This window comes from Anser cygnoides, chromosome 18 (genome assembly GCF_040182565.1).
Source record: "Anser cygnoides isolate HZ-2024a breed goose chromosome 18, Taihu_goose_T2T_genome, whole genome shotgun sequence".
NCBI classification, from domain to species: Eukaryota; Metazoa; Chordata; class Aves; order Anseriformes; family Anatidae; genus Anser; species Anser cygnoides.
In genome coordinates, this window is record NC_089890.1 from 1,816,555 (window position 1) to 1,841,621 (window position 25,067).

At 40.6% G+C, this 25,067-nt stretch overlaps 2 protein-coding genes across 4 annotated transcripts in view; both read right to left on the minus strand.

Annotated features, from left to right (window-relative positions):
- RNF43 (ring finger protein 43) overlaps positions 1-20,287 on the minus strand; it is a 64,205-nt gene extending 43,918 nt beyond the window's left edge. The window contains exons 1-4 of one of the 3 annotated variants that reach the window (XM_013189322.3): positions 19,881-20,287; positions 19,586-19,741; positions 18,429-18,496; positions 18,155-18,325 (exon numbers count right to left, since the gene is read on the minus strand). In XM_013189322.3, coding sequence (XP_013044776.2) covers positions 18,155-18,325; positions 18,429-18,496; positions 19,586-19,741; positions 19,881-19,932 — 447 coding nt within the window. In that variant the 5' untranslated portion in view covers positions 19,933-20,287. Of the gene's footprint in view, positions 1-18,154 lie in introns of all 3 variants that reach the window. The other 2 variants (XM_013189321.3, XM_013189323.3) reach the window with 2 other exon arrangements.
- Positions 20,288-20,926: 639 nt separating this feature from the next.
- Positions 20,927-25,067, minus strand: part of HSF5 (heat shock transcription factor 5) — a 30,099-nt gene continuing 25,958 nt past the window's right edge. The window contains exon 6 of the mRNA XM_048068219.2: positions 20,927-23,260. Within this exon, the coding sequence (XP_047924176.1) occupies positions 23,193-23,260 (68 nt within the window). The 3' untranslated portion in view covers positions 20,927-23,192. The remainder of the gene's footprint in view (positions 23,261-25,067) is intronic.

Consider the following 25,067-nt stretch of genomic DNA (forward strand, 5'->3'; position numbering starts at 1 on the left):
TTTGATGTCAAATAATTAAACCAATCATGCAGTTTAGCAAGGCTGTGGTAATCACTCATATCTCTGTGGCAGGCCCTAAAAGCGGTGCAGCACGGTCATTCTGTCATCTGCCGTATGGTTTAGCTCATTCTTGTTAACCTCCCTTTTCAGCATGCTTGCACGGACGCTGCACACCTTGGAAGAATGAAGATACAACACCATAAGCCGAACCTGGTTGGCTCCAGAGAATATATAAACATTGACTGAACACTGTCCAAGTTAAGACTGAAATGGTATTACCAGGCAATAGGAAGAAAGAGAAGAGGCATTATCAACTTGACTTTTGCTCAATTATCCAAATTTACAACCTTGGTTTCTCATTTAATCCTGAACTTCCAGTCAATAATGGGTAAAAGTACATTTCATTCTTATTTTACTACACGGTAGCCATCTCCTCACTTCTTGATGAGATTGCATTACAGTTATCTAGGTATTTTGTTATCAGACAAGATCACTACAGAGAGCTCTGAGGATACAGAATGTAACTGAATACTTGATAAGCATATTTTAAGAAAGCATAGTAAATCTGGCTGCAAGAGACAAAATTGTGTCCTAGTTTGTTTAATACGGAGATCCAATTATTGTGTTTTAGTCATAAATTCCTTTATGGTTTGAATCACTTATAATCAAACCTATTTCTTTTTCTGGGTTATTCTGCAGCAAGACAGAACAGTGGCAAAGACTGAGCTTTTAATATCTGGACTGAAGTTTTGAGAGGCTAAATGTTTTCAGCAAAAGAACTTTGAAAACCTGAAACAACCTCATTTCGCACCTCATTGTCTGATGATGTCAAATTTCCAAGTATCTTGTAAGCATGTCTGTTTACACAGGCTCTGTCTTTGGGCAATGAGTTCAAAGGATCTAATACTTTTTTCCATTTGATGATCTGAGGAGCTTTTAATGAATTGTCCGAGTTGACATAATGGTTAATTTGGGTCTCTATACGCTTGTGTATGTGGGCTGTACACCTAGATCTTAAATGAACAGAAGAGCAGAGGAAATAGGTCACTAGAGAAGACAATTACTAAAATGAAGGGGAAATGCACTGAGAGATGCTTATCTTCTTAAAACATGGTGGAAAACAAAGAAAAAAAAATAAGCACTGAAACTAGAGAAACCAAAGGATCAGCTTACATGTGAAATGACAGATATCTTTTCCCTGTAAATATATTTGGAAGACAGTTGAGTTCCTGAAGTTATTGTGGCAAAACAGAACTGAATATCAGAGGTTGGACTCGGTGATCTTGGAGGTCTCTTCCAACCTAGATGATTGTGTGATTCTGTGATCAAAATTTAAAGATGAAAGCAATTGCTTTGAATCTCAGAACTCTCCCTCTCCACCACTGCTCACAAATGTCTTCTGTAAAGAGGTCAACACTAGACTCGACCAATTCAAACAAGCTATTTTCTCCTAGTAGATGGCATTTTTGTTTAAAAAACTGTATGATTTCTATATCGTAAGCTTTCATCACTGTGTCAGTTACAGATAAAATGACAGAAATTTCTTCAAAAGCTAGCTGAACACATCACTCAGATGGGCTTTGTATCAGCTGATCATAACAAGAAGAGTAACTTCTACAAAAAATGTCACAAACATTATATTTCAGTTAGTTTTTCACAATGTTTTTTTTTTTTCATTTCCCAACTGAAGAGATAAAAGGAAATTTGGCAAAACAGCCAAGATGCACTTTCTTAATGAACTATTCACATAGGCATATCAGCCAGCCTTCAAACATTTATAGAGATGAACCTCTACACACTTAGGCATCTACAGATGAAGCAAGCATAAGGTGAAGAATAAACCAGAAGGGCATTGAATAGGCACATACATCATTCTGTTTTGTTCACCTTGCTTGAATCACTTCAGTGGAGTTCAGTTATTTAAATGGAACTGAAACAATATATGTTAAGATCTACCTATTTAACTGGAAAAGTCAATCAAATGGAGAAACTCAGATTACTCCTGCAATTCTTCCACAAATATATAAAATAATCCTCAAAAAATTAGTAACATTCCTTTTATTAGTTCTGAGCTTCACTTAGTTCTATCAATTTCAAAGAAAACAACTTCTTTCTGGCAATCTTGCTCTAGATAACACAAGGTCCTGTACCATCAAAAATAATGTCAAAAATGAGACCTGACACTAGCTCTGATGTCTTGGGCACACTGGAACAATGGACGTTATAGCATGACCAGATATAACGGCAGAGACACCAATATGAATCAAAAATGAAGAGCTCAGAAAATACTCAAAGGACTTGTTCCCTTGAAAGCACTGACTCTGAAAGGAACCAAAGGTGGATGAAAGGACAGCATCATGCCAAATGAACAAATGAACGTACACTGCCAGTGTGATATCATGGTCAGAATGTCAACTGTAACCCTCTATAACAAGTTAGACAGGTGAGATTTAAAATCACAGGAGTGGCCGTACTGGCTCAAATGAAAGTTCCACCTCCCTTTGCCGAGGGCTGATACTAGATGCCTAGAGAAAAGGACACGTAATGGGCACACAGAAATAGCGACGTTACTGTGAAAACTCTTCCCCATCTGGAGACTCATGGCTCAGACACATGATATATAATCACTTCAGACAGATCTTTCTTTGAGACATACTGCTTCTAAACAGCACTGATGTGATTATTACTGGTATTAAATGCCTAATTTCGCCATCCCACTTACAAAGAAGAAACTGGAAGGGAAAAAAAGACTGAGGACTAGAATTTTCTAAATGCAGACCTGCAGTATCAAAATGATCGTATTACCTGAGAATTGAAACTCCCCCAAATGAACCTCCCACAATTGTAAACTTCTGAGATACCTTGAAAATGAAACATGATTGCTTCTTAAGAAGACCTCTGCAATATATGCTTAACATATTCCAAAGCCACCAACTAGTTTGTATGGCCAAGGGATGAGAAGACTGTTGCTAACTTCTGCAGACAAACAATGTGATCTTTCCACCAGGACAAAGACAACACAAAAATCTTCCTGACTTCCCTTCAAATCTGTGCTAACATAAAAATGACAAAAACACCATCCCACATGGTCAAAAGTATCACTTAGCAGCTTTCACTTAGGTTCTTCAGGACTCTTTAAGTCCTACATAAACTTCAGAGAAGCATAGGAATATTCTCGCATCGTTCACACAACATCTACAGTTACTCAGCCCACCTACCTAGATCCATGCTCACACAAATGCTTAACTTGAGTTTATATGCTATTAAAAATCTCTCAAAATTCTTAACATAGTCAACACAATTAAATAAACATAAGAAAGTTTGCCTTCGTGGAAACACCAGACTTCTCAATACCAGCATTCATCTTGTTTACTCAAATCAATATGTCCATCCACAACTACTGCTGATTTAATTCCACTTTTTTTCTCTCACGTCATAGATCATGGCAGAAGGGCCAGATTACTGGTGTGGGAAAAAAAATAAAAAAAAGTTTACCATCATTAAGTAGTCTTCTTTGAGATCACATCATCAATATGCATATATTCAGTACAGTAAGCTTGGATATACAGTTCAGTGTGGGCCTGCAACTTGTCCCAACCACAAGATCTCAGTGGAAATGGAGAAAGCAATCAGTGTGGATTTGCAATACACATCTCAAAACAGCCCAATTACTATCAAGTTATCTTCTTTTCTTCTTCAAATGACAGTCCACATACATATTCAAAAGGTGAGTAACTCCAAACAATAATTCCCCATCTGTCTCTCCCCACAGGTAAGTGGGGAGGGGCATCTCGAGCATTTTAGAGTAGTCTGCAAACCACAAGCTGCCTAATTTGGCATAATTCCTAGAAGCATCTGCAATGGTATAGAGATTAATTGAACACCACATGACAGCTCTGCAGATGTCAAGAACGGAGATATCCTCTAGAGAAGCTACTGTACAACTTGACCTTTGATGGAACTTACTGATGGCCGGAGGCACGAACACTTAGGCAGTATCATAACATCTCCTGATACAATATGTTATGCAATTACCAGTATCACTGTACCTCTTTATCTCCCAGTTCATGACACAACTGAATAGAGGCCACCTGACAGGTTTAGTTCTCTGTAGACAGAAAAGAGATGGTCTGTTTGACATCAAATGTCCGAAGAGACATGCCACTGTCCCTGCTGGTCCGGGGTTCACTGGCAGGAAAAGAAGAGTTATTTTCTGGCTCCAGTGAAACTTCTTTATGACCTCAGGAAAGCATATGAGAAACCTTATCTTGGGAGAGGGAAAAAAGACACTCCATGTTAGACATTCAGCATGTGGGTCTTTCTTGCCCTCTGGCAGAACTTCTTGCTACCAGAAAAGTTACATTTAAGAACACAATTAGAGTAATGAGCAAGCTGCCACAGGTTCACGTTATTGCCCCATCTGGTTTGTGAGACCCTGCATAAGATTCCATGCTAGAATAGAGGCTAACACTTTTTTAGCAAAGCTCCATACATAATTTGAGGACCCAAGGGCCAAAGAAAACTGAAAATCCCTCAGATGGACAGAAATGATTGCTCAGGTATCTGCACTGATATAATTAATAAATTACTGCTCATTAGTCAGAGAAATTTGCAAGTGAAAAAAATGGAAAATCAACTCAGTACCTCTGGAATGATAAATTCAGTCTTCTTTAGAAGACTTTACGGATTTGAAGACTGTAAGAATAATTCCTTTTCCCACTCGTCATGTGTGTGTCCTTTTCAGACAGAACTCGTGAAATCAGATCTGTCAGAAGAGGTTTATTGCGGCTGCAACTGGATGCTTATCATCCCCTGTCCTAGAGCAGCAATACCTTGGAAAAACTATACACACATCTGTACTGTCACAGCAATAATGCAGCCCATGCCATTGTTTTTCTTAAGCACTTCTGATTTGCATATTGCTGTACTATAAAATAGTAATAAGGGTCATAGCAGGTAAGACCAAAAGCCCACTGAGTCCAGTACTCTGCAGTCAACAATACTAGTAATTGGTGCCTAAAGGAAAAGATGAGAGTAGGGAAGGTTTAGAATAACTTTCCTCCCTTTGCGTTCAGACTTTTTCAACTTTACAGCCTTTTCAACAGTACAGGAAAAAAGAAGGTGTGGGGAGCTGGGGGTCGGCTTTTTCTCACAGGTAACTAGTGATTGGACTAGAGGGAATGGCCTCAAGTTGCACCTGGGGCGGTTCATGTTGGAAATGAGGAGACATTTCTTCTCAGAAAGAGCAGTCAGGCATTGGAATTGGTTGCCCAGGGAGGTGGTGGAGTCACCATTCCTGGGGGTGTTCAAGGAAAGGTTGGACGTGGTGCTTAGGGACATGGTTTAGTGGGTGACATTGGTGGTAAGGACATGGTTGGACCAGATCATCTTGGAGGTCTTTTCCAAACCTAATGATTCTATGATTCTATGATCACACCGATAACTCTGGCTTTAGCATTTCCTCAGCCCAAGCTAGTCAGCCTGAAGTGTGCAGGATGACCACTAAAGCATGTTGCCTTGTCTTGCAGTAGGTTTTCAGGGGAAGAAGGATTAGAGAAATATCAACTATTACTTCAGATCACAGAACCAAGAATTCAAGAGACATGATGGCCTGTAGACAATAGAGACAGAACTTCATCCAGTGAAAAGGAATCAATCTTGCAAAACCCCTAGCTTCTGCAACCTGTCCCTTCAGACGTTATTCCACATTTTTCACTTGTACTCTGTTGGCTAAAATGACTTTCTAACACTGACATATTCAGCATCCGTGATAGCTGGGTTACCACCAGACACACTGGATTCCCTAGCTCCATGGCTTCCAACAAAGGATGGGACCTCAGAATACCTTGTTTTACATTACTTGAACATGAAGACCTTAAAATAAAAGTGGTACAGCTGGCAAGTGTTTGAAATTATTTTTGACTTCAACACAGTGACTGGTCTTTGTGGTGACCAAATACCTGATGTTCTTAGATTACTGTGATTCACTCCCTAGGCAAGGAGAGAGGTATGGATGCCAACAGCCCTGTAAAAAACAACAAAAACAACAACAACAAACTTTCCTCTAAAATGTGAAGAGGCTCTTATTTCAGCCACAGGAATATCTGACTGTTACTGAGATATGGTTATTATAAGGGGAACCCCACAAGAGCATGTACACTACCCAAACACTCTCGTAGGTATTGAAGATGCAGGCTCTGTTGTCTACAATATACACGAAGCACTGAGAACGTGAGGAGGGATGAACACATGCAGTGCTGCCTACAGAGCTAGCTAGCAAGCAGTCTCCTGCTACAACAATATCTTGTGACAGAGGTCCTTGAAAAGGGCAGGAAGCTGCAAAATTAAACAGTGTACATCTGCTTCTTGCTCCCTAGCACTGGCTGGGCTGATCATCTCTGCTCCAAAGCAAGGTAAGAAGGCTGATATCAATGGAAGAAACAGAAGGATGAAGTAAGCCTTCCTGATGATATCCTGATATATGCCCAGGATGATAGGAAGGCCAAAGTGCCAAGGGCATCATATGAAGCTTAAAAGCACCAGTTGAAAGCCATGTGTTGAGGCCATTTGCAACAATGATTCCCAAGGAACTATATGGTGCTTTCTGCAATTTTTGATAGCTGATCCTTGTCTTCATTACTTCAATCTATTGAATGTATTAGAAAACTCTAAAATATTACCAAGCACTCAGCTCCCGTGTGCTTTATAAATGTACAGGATGGCATGGCTACCATCACATATGCCTGCAGAACAATATTTGTCAGCTTCTTCCACTGTGAAAATGTGCCAGGTATTCTTACCATCTGCTTCCTACCTTCTAATAATTATTTAGTCAGTATTCTCCTTTCAACCCTTAATTTCCTTAAAAGCCTTTAATGGGGGCATTTTGGAGTTTCACCTGGACCTATCGAACTGTCCGCTGACTTATTACACTCTACATTATAGTTACTGACAACTTACTCCATGTGGATTTTACAGTACTGGGCTTTTCCAGATGACTTGGGGCCAGTAGAAAAACTGGTATCGCATCAGATGCCTTCCAGTTATTTTAAATATGAGTTTATTAACATAGTTAATAGTTCAACTATTTCATCCTCCACAACTGTTGGGTCAATACCATCTGATCCTGGTGACTGATAACACTAATTTTGTCTATCTACATCATTATCTTATCTACAGACACTTCAGCCTGAGACAGATGAAAGAACAAAAAATATTGTATTCATTTTTCTGATATCAATTTGGCTGCGCTGAGTGCATCTTTTATACTTCAATTTTGTATAGTTCCTACAGATTGTCTGGCAAGCTTTCTGCTTCTGATGTGACTAAAGAGAATCTATTATTAATTATTCTATCCTTTGCAAAGTTTCTGTTCTCCTAATTCTTTTCATTATGTTTTAAACATATTTTAGCTTGTTAGTACGTGTGATCCCTCCTCTTTTTCTCATTTTACCATGATCTTTGCTTTTTCAGGACGCTTTCATGTACTTTCTTTTACCCTTATGCTTAGGTATGTAGGTCTCATTTTATCTTTTTTTTTTTAAGTATTTCTTCAGAGGTACATTTGATCTTAATTCCTTCCTACTGTAGTGTCCTTACATATCTTCAAATCAGCTGTGAGGATATAACTCTAAGTTGCCTTCTTACATTCTTTTTTAATAAGCTTACTCAGTTTTATGTAGCCCCTCTTCCTGAATTAAAAAAGTTAAAACTGTGGAAGACTTTTTGGCTTCTCTCTCAATATCCTTGCAGGTACAAAATACATTACCATCACCATCACAGAGCACCTCTCAAAAGATGATTTTTGAACGAGGTCCTGGAAAAGGCCATGGCAAGCATCGCTCCTCTCCTTGGTTCCCTGGCTAGCAGCTCCCTGAATGACAATGGCTGTAATTGAAGCTTCCCCTTACTGCTGCATTTCCTGCTCTTTGATCTTCCTCAGCCTACCGAAGTCAGTGCCATAGGTTGGCTGACTGCTCTACAGTGTCATGTGGATGCAAGATGGTCCATCTGGGTGTCTTCAGCAAAAGGAAGCTATGACTGGTTTTCTGAGGGAAGACTCAGCAGGAACCTTCCCCATGGGCATTCCCTAGTGTTTGGTTTATGGGGAAAGCAACCACAAAACAGGCAGTCAGAGGGGAGCATGAAAGCATGGGCTAGCACCAACTCAAGCCATTACTAGGTGCAACCATCAGAAATGGCATATGGTGGTTTCTCAAGCAAGAACCCACAGAAATAATTTTGATAATCTTTTCTAACACAGGGTTTATAGGAGCTTATAGGAGCTGTATGCTTGACCGACATTGGTGGTAGGGTGATGGTTGGAAGATGGAAGATCTTTTCCAACCTTAATGATTCTATGATTCATCCATCACCCAAACAAATCAGACTCTACCTGCATCTCTCATTGTACTTTGGTTTACAAATAACATGCAGCAATCTTCCTCATCAGAGACAAAACAGATGGTACTCTGGAGGAGACAGCAGAAAAAAAAAAAACCAACAAAAGAACAGATGATCACAGAGAAGAAATGAAGAAAGCAAACTGTCCCAGGCAAATGACGCCAGGCAACAGCAATTTTATGTACTGATGGTGATCAGGGCGAACACATACAGAAAAATAACAAAAAACATTGTTCTGACCAGAAAGTAGGATGAAAATGTACGGGGCAAAGATAAAAGAAAATACTCCAGAAAGCAGATGAGTAGGAAAAAAACTAAAAAAAAGCCGTCTGAAACTATATGACCTGAGGTGGTTTTAAGCTTATATGCTCATATGAATGAGACCAGATGAAACAGAGAGTAACAGGGAGAACAGAGACAGAATTTTGCGGTGGTAGGGAAATATTTAGAAAAAGGTTTCTGGTGCTGTCATTTAGGGACATGTGTGCACCCATAGCACGGAACAAAAGAATAACTAAGGTATAGCATGGCAAGAGGGAGCTCTTTCTTATCTCTTCAGGATCTTTGTGATGTTCCACTTATTTTGATGCGAAACTGTCTTGGTAAATAAAAGTTACTAAGACCATTTTGTAAGTAACGTGATTCAACATAGAAGCAATAGCAGAGATACATGTTACCCCTTCTACTACTTTCAGACATAGTTCACTAGGGTTTCTGAGGTTGTATTTCTTCACTGGATGGTGGTCTAAAGAGAAGCCTTATGGCTAACTTGCTAAGCAGTAACTTCTGATTCAAATTGTGATCCAGGAAGTTACAGAAATTGCCACGGTGCACACTTTGTTATTTGACTTTCATATCCTTAAAGATTTTTGCTATATTTAAACATTCAGGAAACAATATTAACATTTTACCTATGATCCTGAACAAAAACAAACCAATGGAAGAATCAATGTTCTTCATTCACTCCCTAGAATATCTTCTCAAATTCTCTTTTCTGTTCTACCACGTGGCAATCTCCCCAAATCTTTTTTTAGCCTGTGTCTTCACTGAAGCTACTGTGCCCTACTATTGAACTTCAAGGCATTTGGAAGGAAAATGGCTTCACGTCTGCAAGAGCACTAGAATGCTATTTATTTTGCATATCTGAATGCAATCTTTCTCTGCTAGCTCCTGCAGTGATACAGAAGTATCCCTTCTGCAGGGACCCACAGGCCAGCCAAAGCAAAGCTACCTAGATGAACAAAGGTTCCATGGAACAACAGTTGTTGAAGTGCTTTTGAAGCAGATAGCCTAAATTCTATTTTTTCATGTAATCTTGAGCTAGAATTCACATACCCTTTGGCAAAACCATAGTAAATTTAATCCCTAAACTGCTTTATTTGCATTCTAAATTAACAGAGATCATAACTGAGCTTTGTACAAAAACTTTAAATTTGTTTCACAGAGTTTACGGCCAAAGAAAATAATTCAACTACGTAGTCAGAATTATCTGTATATGACAATCCATTACATTTATGCAACTGCCCCGACAGTGAGCAGAGTAATGCACATTAGATTAACCAAGATGATCACCAGAGACCAAATGACTGAACAAAAGAGAAATCAAAGGGCCACTAATGCCCTTAACTAGCCCCTTTAGGGCTAGGGAAGTGACAAGGTGAGAACACATCCAGGATTATTCATGTCTCAAAATGCAAGAGAAGATGGTACACACCCAAAGTTTCTGATAATTTGAATGGGGTGGTGGTGGAAGAAAGTGTCTTCCACTTCAAATCTGGCAATCTTTTCTTTCTTGCGCATGGGAGTAATGCATACAGCCTACACATTTGTGAAACTATATTCTCTCTACTACCTACACTGACCATATGTTTTAGTGTTTTGTTTTAAGGCAAGGCCAATCCCTGATGCTCCCCCAAAAAGGTGAAAAGGTCCCAAGTCTACTCTTGGCCAACCCTGCATGGAGGGAGCAAGAAGAGTTCCCTCCTGAGCCATGCAGGCATCAAGCCAGAAGCTCTGAAGCATGAGATTACAATTCCTTAGAATCACAGAATCATTAAGGTTGGAAAAGACCTTCAAGATCATCTGGTCCAACCATCACTCTACTACCAATGTCACCCACCAAACCGCTGTCCCTAAGTGCCAGGTCCAAATGCAGGCTGAAAGTGTTATGGGCAAATGAAAGGCAGTAAAACACTTTATTTCTCTGATGACAGTGAAATACTGGAAAAACAGAGATATTTTTTAAAAAAATCACAGAACTCCAAGACAAGAGACCACCATGACCATCCAGGCCACTTATGCCTACTTCATACCCTTTCTTGCTGTCTGTATCTAATGTAATTTTAAAGACCTAGAATGGAGGGATAACCAAAATTTTGCCCGATAACTTGTTGTAACCTTTAATTTTACTTACAGTGAAGAACCTATCTGTTTTATCTAAAAAATTTGAGGTAATCAATTGTGTAACACTGGTTATTTAACTTCAGTTTTCAGCTACTAGATCTGGCTATGTCTTTGCTAAGCTGCTCTCACCCTCTCCTTGTAGGCAATCCTTTGTGTAAATGGATACATTTATACTGCAGTTTTCATTTTGCACTTTGAAAAGCTGAAAATAGTTGAGTTCCTTAAGCATTACGTTTTGTAGGTGGGATCATTTCTGTAGCTCTCCCTACAGTTTCTTTCAATACTTCCATATCCTTCTTAACACTTGGGTACCAGAAATAGGTAAAGCTCTCCAGAGAGACATTACTAACACTGAGTATAAAAGGAGAATCACTTTCATTATTTTCTTAGTATTTGCTTTTTGATGCACCCAAAGATAGCATTAAAACAGGAATGACAGCATAGGATTCATCTCTTTTCATCACTTACAGGCAACGCTATTTTGAAAGTTGATTATTTAGGTAAAAAGATTGCACTGATATTATGTCTTGGAAAAACAAAAAAACAAAACAAAAAAAAAAAAAAAAAAAAAAAAACCACTTAAATAAATCCTGTACTGAGATGGACTTCAATTCATCTGCAGGGTTGCTTAATTTGACAAGATGACCAATGAAGTACGTGACACCAAGAAGGATGCAAAGTAACAAAACCCAGGCTTTGTAGTTGCTTTTTGTGAGATGACAAGAGAAAACACCCCAAATCTGAAAATGGATTAACGACTTAAAAACTACATATCTAAAACAACATATGCAACTAATACATTAATACTTCAAGTCTAAAGGGACTGAATGCAACTATTGAACATAGAGCAGCTTGCACCCTACAGGAAAACAAACAAACAAACAAACAAAACAACTGTAACAAAAAACATAGCAGAAAAGCAAAAGAGATAAATATACACATGGTTCAATATTTTACTGACATATGTACTTGTCTTTAGACATTTCACATCTACCTGTTTTAGAAATAAATTCCTAAACATGCGAAGAGGTTACGACTTGTCTAAGAAAGAACCAGTGGTAAAATCTGAATGTTGACTGCTTGAGTGTGCTCTACAACCCCATACTCTGAGTTTCAGCTTACAACTCAGCTTTGTTTATAAACCAAAATGTCATGTATTTGATTCTTGGCAACCCCTGCTACACAGATTTTATGATACTGAAGACAGTTGGACCTGAAGATCAAAGTTTTCCATTGTATTCATTTATTACTTTCTTCCTTTTAGGTTAAAACTTTCTTGTTTTCAGTTGGAATAAGACTTCGGGGGAAAGTCCACAGAAAGCTTTAATGCACCTTTGAGAGCTCTAAGCATAGAATAACACAGAGATACAATTGTAGTATATTGTGTTATATATAAAAATATGTAACACAATTTTTGTTTAAAATAAATTCTAATAAAACGGACCTCTCTTTGATCATGCAAAGCTTGCAAAGTTTGTATTACTTGGATAATTCTGAAAGCTTCCATTTAAAAAAAATCATGAATTCACATGCAATTCAGTCTAGACTTTCATAATCTGCATGAAATGCCTACCAAACATTTAGGTTTATGGAGGCGCAGAAAAAAAAAGAAATTTTCCCTTTTAACCTCACCCCTCCTGCCAGCTTATCTTTGGGAAATGTCCACTTGCTCCTTGGAGCTATTCCAGGAAGGGCGTGCATGGCCAGGAGTCCTGTGCTGGCTTTCACTCAGCCCTGTTGACACAGCCTTCTGACCATGCAGCATTGCTCTGCTGCTCTTGGTTTTATTTCTGCTCCTTATGCCTGCCCCATGTAAATACTTGGGCCTCCAGATCCATGCCCTCTTTAGTACTGAAAATCTTCAGCTCAGGATGGGTCTTTGCCTCCATGGGTCTCCTACGGGGACAAGGGCCAGCAACAGATGGTACACCAGGGAGCATTTGAGAAACATCCTTGGTGGCAGAAGATTTCAGTTTTAAGCCCTTCAAACTCTTAAATGGAGAATAGCTTTTCATCAAGCATTTTCTGGACCAGGAAAGGGGAAAACACAAAATGCAAAGCTCTAACTCAACCTCTGTGTATGCTCAAGAAAGGGATGGAAGTTCCTCTAGGAGCTTCCCAAGTGATGCCTCTAAGCTCAAATTTTTCTGGAGCTGATTCTAGCCAAGACTACCTACTCTGCATATGGATTTTAATGGCTCACCTTTCAAACAAACACCAATCCTATACTAATGCTAATTACTTATACTATACTAATCTATAGTGTATATTCTACTGTATGTTACCGTAATACGATATACCCAAATCTTACAAGGTCTGTTTGGCCCAAATAGTTTCTTGACCACTATCAACGTACTTTTGTTGGAGTACAATTGCCTTTTTAATTCCTTTTGACATTTCCTAAGACTATTTTTACTTTCTTGAGTAGTATTTATATCACCTCAAAAGATACTTTTTTTAAACTATAAGAGCCGTTTGTTGCACTGTTTCACTTTACTGCAATTCCCAGTTCTAAAGGTTGCTGTCGGAGTTCTACTTTCTGGTACTCAGACAATGAATTTTATTATACTGCAGTCAGTATAAGTGGCTCAATTATTGCTAGCTTTTCAGTTAGTTCTTGCACATTATTCAACACTAAGTCAAGAATATCTTTCTGTGTACTCTAGTACTGGCTGTTCCAAGAGGCAGAAATTGCTTCTTTGAACTTACTCTTATTGTGCTATCTGACCAGTTTATTCACAGGTAATTTAAGTCCCCATTATCATTTGGTTAGACTTTCCCACTTCTTTGATCTCTGTCAACATTATGCACTCAACATCCTTTTGTTGATCCAGGAGCTGGTAGTATATAAGACTACTAATATATTTACTTTCTTATGGGTTGGGAGTGTAACCCTCTACGAGCAGTTAAGTAGGTGATTGTAATTCCCCAGCAGCACTATGCATTGCAACACTGGAAACACTCCATTTCTGCGATGATCATGTTGAATTCACCATGCCAGTATGTAACTTCAAGGTGACTTCAATGGTTAATTGTCATTGCTGTTCAAAATGCACCGTGCTTCTTTTCTGACTTCATCTATAAATGATAATCAGCTTTTCGATCGTGTACAACACCTAAAAAGCTTATGATTTAAGATCTAATTCTCACTCGTTCCACCCTAACTAGAAGGCTGACTTTAAAAACCTTGTTTTTTAATAATTTATTTCTTTGGAGGGAGAGGAAAAGAGGATAATCCTTGCTCTGAGCACTTAGGGAGTTTGTTCTGTGCTGTCAAGATTTTTTCTGCAGTCATAAGCTAAAACAATGTGCTCAGTGGGTAAATGAAAGTTGACTTTCTCATGCAATCACCTAATTATGTAACTGCTAAGACTATACGGAAATGAAACAAAGTATTGTGAGACTTGTGATAAAGTAAGACTTCTACTACCTCATTTTTTTTCCTGCATGTAGGCATGTAAAGTGATTGTCCATCGGTTTGCCTTCTCTGTACGAAAGAGAGTTTAGGTATCTCTTTTCAAATATTATTGTTTGGGACTTTTTCAAACTTTTAATATTATTTCCAAAAATACTAGCACCAGAACTAAAGAGAAAACTCCATTAATGATCCCAGCCACACCATACCTACTAGCAGTACCATCCTTTCCCTTGTATACAAGACTGAGGTTATATATACTCAAAAAAAAAAAAGATGCTAGTGCTGTTTTATGTATGCTTGTATATCCACTTTTCTAGAAAGCCTTTAATTAAGCGATGTGCTATTTCTCAAATAAAGTTTTTTTCTTCCACAATATTAAATTTGCATGTGAACTCTGTTGTGACTCGAATTGGACTCCAAATCTTTTATCTCCTTTTGTCAAGTCTCTAAATGTCTCTCTCCTTTTCTTTCCATGAATTTCCTTATTTTCCTATGTATCTTCAAAATAACATCGTGAACTCTCTCCAGTATCAAATGGAAACTGAGGCATTGGGGAAGAAGGAAAACAAGATTTATTCATCAAAAATAAGCTAACAGAACAGCAAAATATCAAAAGCAGAGGTTGTAGAAATTGCATTAGCAATCATATTGAAGGGAGCTAATCTGGCACACAGCTACAGGAGTTGTGATTTGGAGGGCACGCTGAGTCGTTAGCTGCTGCTGGATTTCCATTTAGCAGTAAGATCCAAATACATTCTTTACAGCCTACTTGTCTGAAAGGCTTGGTTCTTCCATTTTTAATACAGGGACTTTTTCTGACTTCCCCGGGACTTTTTTTCAGAAGAAGTGCAGACTATTGCATGCAGTGAGCTCAACAGAGATCTAAACCTCCAGCCATCTGGAAACTGCCAGCTAGTACATATGCTACTTCTTGCTTGTTAAGCAATAGTTAATGCTTAGAGCATGTAATATCTGAGCAAGCTTGTGCTCTGAACAGGCTTGAAGACGATTTCTGTAAGAAGTCTAAGGTGTTGGTTTTTTGACCTATAAAGTCTGAAGTGGCGCTGCCTACTTGAGAAATTCCTCTCCCTTTGCATCATCCGGCAGCAGCCCTGAGCCTCTGCAGCGCCAGAGGCAGTGCTGCTGGGCCCCAGCGGTGTCCCGACGGGCAAAAGGCAGAAATGAAAACCCAGACATTTCCCAGAGAACTGGTGATGAGGCAAAGGGGGGCGAGTGGGAATTTGGCATTTGGGTTATTTGGGAGGTAAGAAAGATAGCTTTAAAGTCACTAAAGAATGCAGCACTATGGTCAAGGTTAGTTTCTGTGGATGATCCTGGAGAACAAGTCGGGAAGAAGAGAGAAGAAGAAAATATTACGGTAGAAGTATAGTTGGTGAGACTCAATCACAGATATGCTGGATTTTCTATATAATTAGGAACGTATTTCCAAAAGTATATTTACCAAAACAACGTAAGAAACCTACAAGTTAAATAGAACTTTACTTGAATATAGGCCTAATCCTGTAGCACTTACCCTTAAGCAACCTCATTATCCTGCTGACCTAAGAAAACATTATCTTGAAAGCAGGACTGGACTACGCATTCACCTTTCCCAAGCTAAACTCTGCAGTTTGTGTTCTCATGTGATGCATATGAGGACTGGCTGCATCTTACTGACTCCGACACAGCCAAGAAGGCCAATCCAAAACCAACGTAAAACTAGACTTCTTAGTTCATTAATTGTAAAGATGCCTAAATTACATATAAAGAAGCAATTATGAAGGTATGTGTGAACAGGCTGAAGTTTATTTACCTAAGAGTTCCAATGACATCAAAGTTAAGCACGTGGCCTGTAACGTTTTTGCAAGACTGGGATGTTGGCAACCACATGTAAAATGAGATTTTCCAATAGAGCATAATTCAGGTGTATTTAATACCTGACTGTTTAAATGCAAACTAAAAATAGTTCTTCCTACTAATTTCTTACTCATATTCTACGTTAGCAGTTATGGCTCCATTTCCCATTTGGTCTCAAGTTTTGACTTTCCAAAGGCAAGAACCCACGGAAGGCTCAGGACCCAAATATTGACATGACATTTAATATCACAAGGTTCATTATGCAGTGGCATAATTAGAAACTATGCTGTAAGATACACAGGGTACTGGATGAGGTGGACTCGAGCTTTCCCAGAGCCCTGTGCCCAGCACCATGCAAACATCCTGCTGCAGCAGGCGGTTTGACCCCCCCAGTCCCAACATCATGCACTAATCCTGAAACCAGATCCAGATGTGCAAACCCTTCAAAACTGAACCCGAATTCAGCGGGATACAGAATAGGAACGATCACCTGTGCAAATCTAGCTGCAGGACCAGGGCCTAAAATCATATACAATGCAGGTCCGTGTCTGTTTACACAAACCGAGCAGATTAGGTTAGTGTTTCTGTAACCCTCTCCATTTTGAGGATGATTTTTAAAGAATGAAGTTTTGTAAACCCCACACTATTCATGGCTTAGTATTCAAAATGCCTCATTTGTTTGCACTGCAGGGTGGGCTTCAATGGCTGCACGTGACACAAAAATCACAGTTTGAATCACTGCATTTGGTTAAAAACATTCAAACACCATACAGAAGAGGTTATCACCTTTTCATTTCAAAAAGGTCCATACTCTATACTTTGTGCTCAGTTGCAACACCACTGTAGTTTTTGTAAGGAATAAATATTGACTTTCCTGGACATTGCCTCACGACAGAACAGGACCTTGAGTACATTTGACTAAGATATTTTTTACCCTGGTAATATAACTTTATAACATAGCTTTCATTCCAGTTATCCGATTAGTTCAAAAGGCTTTGCAAACAGGATCTATAAACGTCACAAATTATCTATTTTAATTTTCAGCCATGTGACTCTGTTTTAAAGCTGGCTCAATTGCATTTCTTTTCTTTTAAGACTATAAAAATCTTTTGATTTTAACTTAAATTTACAGGTTACAGTCTTAATTAAGATTCAGATTGCAACATACCATATTTGCAAAGTCAAGCCAGAAAAAAGCCATGCAAAAATTAGGGTTCAATATTAACATGGGTGATTTTGTCATTCTTGGTTTTCAAGAATAAAGCACATGATGAGCAAATTACCAACAGAAAAGAGAGAGTACACAAAGTCTCAGAAACTGATCTCAAAGCATATTGTAAACAGGAGATCAGCCTGTTCACTGAACAGCACAGCTCCCGGTGGCATCTGTGTCTCACAGTGAGATGTTCGGATGCTCTCCCTTCTTAGAAAAGGTCAGAAACCAGCATGAATTTCGCTTACAAACATACATGGTGGTGGCACTGTAAAGGAACCACCGGATGGGTAAAATGCAGCTTCCAGGTACAGGTGGTACTACAGGCAAGACTACAGCTAGAAGGGTCAGTAATTCTGGGGGGCAACACCTGGATGTGTATTTTAGCTGTAACAGAACCCTAGCTATTAGCAGAAGCATGCACAGATTTCAGAAAAAAAAATAATCATGTTTTCTGTTAGATGTTTAGTGTCCCAACATGTGACTCAACACAGTCAGCTTTATACCATCAATTAAGATATGCAATAATCTTCCTGGGATCGATTGACCATATCCAAAATTAACATTAATACTAGCACGACTACATATGGCAGCAGAATGAAGAGGCAACCACTTACATAAGCACTTCTGCCTCAAAACACTGTGCAGGGTTGAAGAGCAGCAGCACAAAGAAACAAAACAAACAGGTGGACAGCTCACATGAAAAATACCTTGTTGCTCAGGTTATAAACGTGTAGTCGGGAAATAAAGCCAAATGCTTCAAGCTGGAAGCTGGAGCAGCAAGGAGAAAAAAGGGGGCAAGGATAGAAATAGTGGGATCGTGAGATGGGCAGGGCTGGATAAAACGGAGCTGCTCTTACCTGAAGCAGTTTTCCTTCGGCTGGAGTAACCTCAGCGACATTTGCGAACTCTCCCTCCAGGATGATCGGCTCCACTTTCAGGGGGATCACCCTAATGATCGCCTTCTGTGCCGCCGACCTCTCAGACTCGACTGCCGCTGCCAGCGCCAGCCCTGTATGGCCAAGTCCTACCTGCAGGGTAGCCATGAGCAGCCAAGGCCAGAGGACAGCCAGCTGCAGCTGGGGGCCACCACTCATGCTACCAGCTGCAGCAGCGCGCTCCGGCCACACATACCGCTCCGAACGCGTCCTCGCCCTGCCAGCAGCTTCCAACAGCGGGTGCAGGGCGTGCAGCGCTGGCTCCTGGGGCGCGAGAAAATGGGGAGAGAGGGGCTCAGGTACCGGCCACTGCCAGCGCTGCTCACTGCGCGGCCCTCCTGCTTCTCGCCATCATCGTTTCTCTTCCTTGGTGCCACGTGCTCAAAGGCCGCTTGGAGCTGAAAAGCATACTTTAAACCAGAAAAAAAAGAAAAAAACACAAACAAAAAACCAACCACTGAAGTTACGAGTCCCTCCTCTAGAAGATAGATCCAGAAAGATCAGTAAAAGAGAACGAGCAGGTCGCAAGCACGGGTTCAGTTCAGACACAGAGGAATCTCCCGCAGCATTAAGAACTCGTCAGGTCCGCAGAGAGGAGGCACAGGGAGGTTCCTCCATGGACGCAACGTCCTGGTGTCTCCTTCCCAAGAATTAGGAAGATCGCCAGGTTCAAAACATCCATCTCACACATGCTTGAGAGACACATCTCCTTCTTGCCAGCAAGGCATCTCTTCCACAATATACGCTCATGCTCTTAAAGTTGAATGTTGTCTACAGTTACTGGTATCCTTCTTAAAAATTATGCAGGAGGTATTTCTTGCATTTGTGGTAAAAACAAAAGTTTGCTACTGTATTGTTCCCTTCCAAAGCGAATCAATCCCTTCCATCCTTCCTGTGCCAGAAATGCTTCATTCAGGCTTAGAGATCAGTTCTAGTTTTCTCCTAACAATCCAGGCTCGGTCTGACTTTGGGTGCAATTCCCAAGGATAATTATTGAAGTACGAAGCTTCTCTTCATAGTTTCAAGTTCCCAGGAGATTTTAAGAAGGCCCCAAAACATGCTAAAAGCTTAGACACCAAGCAAAGCAGGTATCAAGCAAAAAGTTACCGCATATCTTGTTTCCTTCACGCTACGAGTTCCGGTATTACCACTTCCAAGAAGATCCCAACTAAAGGCCCCACAAAATAAAAAAACCATAAAGTTCCATGGTCTTCCCCAAAGTCACATGAAACGTATCGAGGAGCCTTCATAACTGGGAGACTTTACACAGGGGGTACGTGCAACCAAAAATTTAGAGCGCTCACTCTGCTGTGAAGAGAAGAAGTGATTAAAAAAAAAAAAAAATCTGCAAACCTGTTAGGCAGCACGCCTGCTGCAACCCGCAGGGGCTGGGACAGATGGAAAGGCTTCTACAAATCCCAGAAAAAGTTACTTCCAGTAGCTTAAGGAAACCATGTGCGTCCGACGATGTTTGGTTCGGGTCTTCTTGCTCCTTTTTAGAAAGGCAATCTGTTCTTAAAAATAAGGAACCCTTGAAAAAGACGTCGCGGAAGACAAGCCGCCTCACGCACATGCAGCAGGCAGGTAGGTGCGAGTGGCGCTCCACAGCCCGACGGAGAATCCAGCGAGATCAAAGGGAGAAAATTACCGCAGACAGAAAGCTCCCGGGGCAGGCATGGCTGCAAGTGAAGCGTCCGCATGCAACCCACGGCCTCGGGAAAGAAGCCGGCCCCCTGTCGGGAGAACTCCCGCGGACTTCCCGGGGCTCCCTCCCCGCGCAGCCCGTGCGGGCACCGGCTCTAGGCGCGGCGCGGGGCGGCAGCCGAGGCACGGGCAGCGCGGCCGCGGCGAGCCCCGCGGGGCTGCTCGACCATGGCCGGGGGCGGCCGGATCCCGCGGCGGGCGCGGAGCCGCCTTCCTGCCGCAGCAGCGCCCGTGGGCGAGCGCCGGGCGCGGGAGGGCTGCGAGGCGGCCGCGGCTCCCGGCTCGCGGCTCCTACCTGCTGCCACAAAGTGAGGGTGGAGCAGCGCCGAGCGCCCGCCCCGGCCCCGGCCCCGCTCCCGGGCGCCCCCTCCCGCCCCGCCGGCCCGGCCCCGCCGGGCTCCCCGCGTTTCCCCCGGCCTTCCCCCCGCTGCCGCCCATCGAGAGGCAGCGGTAGCCCTTTTCTGGCCGCTGCTTGCTGCGAGGCTTCAGGTCAGGCTGATGTCAGAGGTCTGGAATTCAACTGTTACTCTCCTCTGACATCACCGAGAGGTGAATAATGCTGCAGGTCAGACCTATAACCTCAAAGTAAGGTTGCAACTGGAAACTGGTGAACGGGCGCGCGATGGAGTGGTGCTCGAGGAGGGCACTCAGACACGAACGTGAAAACAATGCCCGGCCTGCAGAAAGCGTATGATCCGGGCAGGTGAAAAAGCACCTTCAAGAAAGCGGAGATTAACGAACTTTTTTTTGTTGTTGTTGTTGTTGTTACGCGTACAGCTAAACTACTCCCTGGAGTAACTCCTTGAAAGTAGAAGGTTACACAAGGAAGAATTGCTCCGCTTTTAAAAATAAGAACGTGGTTCCAGGGGTAAGGGGTGTATGCCGATAAAAGTGGCAGGAGGAACTGCTGAAACACGAAGGACTTTTTCCAACTATGATAATACATCATTTGTAAATCAAAAGAAAGAAAATATAGGTGCAACATCCATATTTCAGTTTGAAAGTTTAATTTATTGCAGATTGGTGCAACCACGCTGCCTGAGCAGGACGATAAAAGAAGGTCCGCGAGGTAAACAAAATTGCACTGTGTTCCCATTAACAAGAATATAGTTAAAAACAAGGTTTTGCTACAGAAGTTACTTTTTATTATTTACTGACTGAACTAGATCCACATTAAGGTGCTGAAGCACTAGACCTTCAATCTAGAGGGCCACCTGAGACTCGTGAGGCCTTGTGCAGCAATATACTAATTTCCTAAGCTAGCGAGTGCCCTTTCTCCTGTGCTCTCTCCCTACGTCAGGGTGAGCTGGTTAAGAATGAAGGGAGCTTACATCCATGTGTGTTCTGAAAGTGATGTACATCAGGAGAGCCAGCTCCATGGCCTTTCTAAATCAGCATACTAAAAAATTCTAATATGAAAGATTTCGTAATTTGCCTTTAGAACAACAGAGCATTATCTAAGACCCTGAGATTCCCCTATCTTAAATCTCCAAAAGGGTCAAATCTTTTGGTGGCAAGCAGGAATAAGAAAGGTAAGCTAAGAAGTTCCCTTTGTAGTGTATGTGAATTAAAGAGGTAGCAGCTCCAGTTTGATAAGGCTGAAATCCTTTTAAGTCCATCTCCTTACACCTTGGTCTGTGAGGGCTAGTCTGCTGCTGTCAAACCCCGCTACTATTGATGGCACCAACTCCTACAGGACACAGATCGTCCACAATTTCCACAGCATATTATGCAACAGTCTCAAGCCATGTCAGCTGTAGGGCATGAAACCAAACTTAGGCGACAAGCTGCAGCAATGTTATTGAAAAACTTTTCCTTTTAACTACCCAGATACTCTCATTCATGTACAAATGGTTTCCATATACTTTCATTTAAGAAGTAGGACTTGAACATAACCACCTATCCCTTCACTATTCATGTCAACTGAAATTGTACTGCACATATATCCTGTAATATACGATACAGGATAACAAAACTGAGGACAACCAGTATGGTAACACTCCCACTAGCCTTGACCTAAAAGCATCCTCAGATTGCATTTGTCTAGTTTGGACTGCTGGTGAATAATCAAAGGCTTTGCCCTGGTTCGTTCTACCACTCAACGTTCACTTAGGACACCCTGACCACAGCTAAAAGCTACATAAAGTGCTGGAGGGTATAGCTGAGGCGGTCCTGATAAATTCTGTTTCTTTCTTGTGTGAAAGGACTGGCTCTAATTAATTTTAAAAGAAGCATGAACACAGATGACACAAATCTGTGTTTTTGTGCTCTTTCACATGTATTTCCCTAACATAAATAAAGACTGTGCCCACTTTATCCTTTAAACAGTATATTAACATAAATACAAATGCATAGCTATTAAAAACTTTAAATATACTATCAATATAAATACAATCAGATTTAATATGTTAAAATGTATTTAAGACCTACTTAAAATAAAGTACTAAAACAACAGATAACTTACCATTACATATATTATTAGAATCAAAAAGAAATTATTAAAACAGGACAATTTTCCATAAATGTAAAAGATCAGCAGCTGTCATGTGTAACAGATACCCACCAGAAGGGACACACTTGTTGCTGAAATACAGCATTGGTTTAGGAAAGAAGAGCATTTCCTGGTTAATCACTCAGAAAATTAGCTCATCTTTCCCATAGCTTCTCTCCTGAAATCCCTGACCCATTCAGACCTAGAATCTTGTGACTTTCCTGCGCTTTTGTTTCATACACAATTCCCATTAAAGAGCCACAGTATGACTTCAAGCAAAGACGGTGAGAGCACCAAACAGCATCTGTGCCGAGTACACTGTAGCTTCCAACAATGTTAAATAAAAAGATTCCAAATACAGCACTAAAACCAACTTGCTTCCCAGTAAGAAAGTTTTGGAAAAAGTTTTTAAAGCTGTTCCTGTTTACAGGAAGTCCAGAGTTTCCATATCTAAAAAAATGAGCAGCTAAGTATTTACTTCACATTAAATATTCTGACCACTAGGCGCTTTATAACTTGTCGGGTAGAAAATGTAATGGAAGAGGTGTAAGAAAGCATGGAGTGACTAACACCTCACAAAGTCAGAATGAAATTAAAAAAAAATAGTGGTGTTTTGTGTTCTGTTTTTTGTTTGTTTGTTTTGTTTTTTATAAACAGTTGAAATGATCCAAAGCGCCTGTTGTGTGCAAAACATTGCCTCTGGAGTCCGACAAGAGAACCCAGCTGGCAGCTGCTGCACATTTTCACATACTTGTCACCCACTTCTCACTCTCTTATTTCTTCCTTTGGAAAATGCCCCTGCTTGCAAGCTACATCTACCAGCAGATGGAGATCTAGGAAGAAAAGGGAATACTGAGTAAATATCAGTCCTTGTATACGTCACTAAACAGCATACAAACAGCACACATAGCAATTGTAATTCTATCAGCTAATACAGAAAATGGCCTGAAAGGCAGATTATAACTTCAGAATTTGAAGTCTACTGTTCAAGAATAGGAATTAATCGAATTTTGCAAAATTTTAAATGGAAGACCAAAAAAAAAAAAAGTGACTTGTGCTCCTATTCTTCAAGGTATATTTCTATATGCATTCACTGCCATGGGTACCAACTGCCAAAAGCTAATTACTGTAAAACCTCAGCAGTGTCTACAGAAATGGCCATTCAGCTTGTGATACATACCTTCATTTATGCAAAAAGGCACAATATCCTCAAAGTATACCATAGCTGGTGCCAAGATGCAAGAGAAAACGCATTGTGTCATAGAAAGGACAGACAGACTTTTTTAAAAAAATACCTTGATCCAGAGCAAAATGGAGATAGTTGTAATGTATAACCAGACCAAAAAGGCAAAATGTAGCATCTTGCAGGTCAAGGAAGTGAACAAGTACGCTGATAGAGTCACAACAGTACTACCACTGCAAATATCACCCCTGTGAACTTCAAGCCCTTAACAGAAACATTCCCATCTTAGAACAAGGGCTGGAGTCCTTTTTCTTTCTCCATACTGCAGAATAACTGCTGAAAAGACAGCAGTTCTGCACTTTCTGACATCCACTTCCTGCCAAAGCAGACTCTGTTGGGAATGAATCTCGAAAAGGCATTGGGATGGAGAAATGAGGGGGCTAGTAACAATGCAACTCTCAGTTGTGTAAATATGGGAGATAGCATCTAACATCCACTCATACAAACAGCAGACTGCCAGGACACCTGAGAGTCCTTCACTGAATGGATAATGAAATAAAGGTAGTAGCAACTGAGCTAGAGAAAGAACCTGCAGCTCAGACTTTTGAGAGCAATTTCACTTTGGGCTTCCAATACAGGACATGTTGAGAGTCCTGGGCCAGGCCCGTCTCTGCACTAACCCTTAACACTTTCGTAGAGGATTTCACCATGTCCTACTAGGAACGTTATCTGAACACTAAAGTGTTTTTTGTCTGGAAGGTGCAAGAAATAATTCAAATGAACATTCGCATATACAATAGCATGGGAAACCTTGCCTGAATGAAGATTTGACCTTAGCAATTGCACCTATAAATCTAAATAACCTTGCAGTGAATGAGAAGGAATGCGTAATGACACAACTGTAGTGGCAAGGGAGTGGGTGGTAAATGTCTAGGGCACCTTGAAGCATAATGACAGATTCATCTGAGCCAGTGGCATCTCAGTATTATGTCTGTATTCTTGTTGCAAAAAAAAAAATAAAATTAAAGGAAGTTGCCAGATTATTTGAAGAAAAGGATCAGATGACTCACCAAAAAGAATAAAAAAATAAAGACAGACATTGAGGAAGAAAGCTTTTTCCTTAACGTGTCAGAATGCTTAAATCCAGAAGGATCAAATTCTACCTGCACCATTCTGAGATCTCTCCTTTCAGAATCTGGTCCTTCTTATGTACTCTCTTAGAAGAGAAAACACAAAACACAGATACTAGCTCCAGTACAGCTATATTCACTAGATGAGCATACCAGTGGAATACAATGCACAGGAGATGGGGGAGGACACAAGAAGAATTTACAGAGTTCCTAGCCATCATTCATGAAGTCCAAAAGGACACCTGTTGCAGGTATGGATGCTGCTGACAAATTTATTCTGAAAAAAAAAAAAAAAAGAAAAAACACACAACAATTTTATAGATGAGC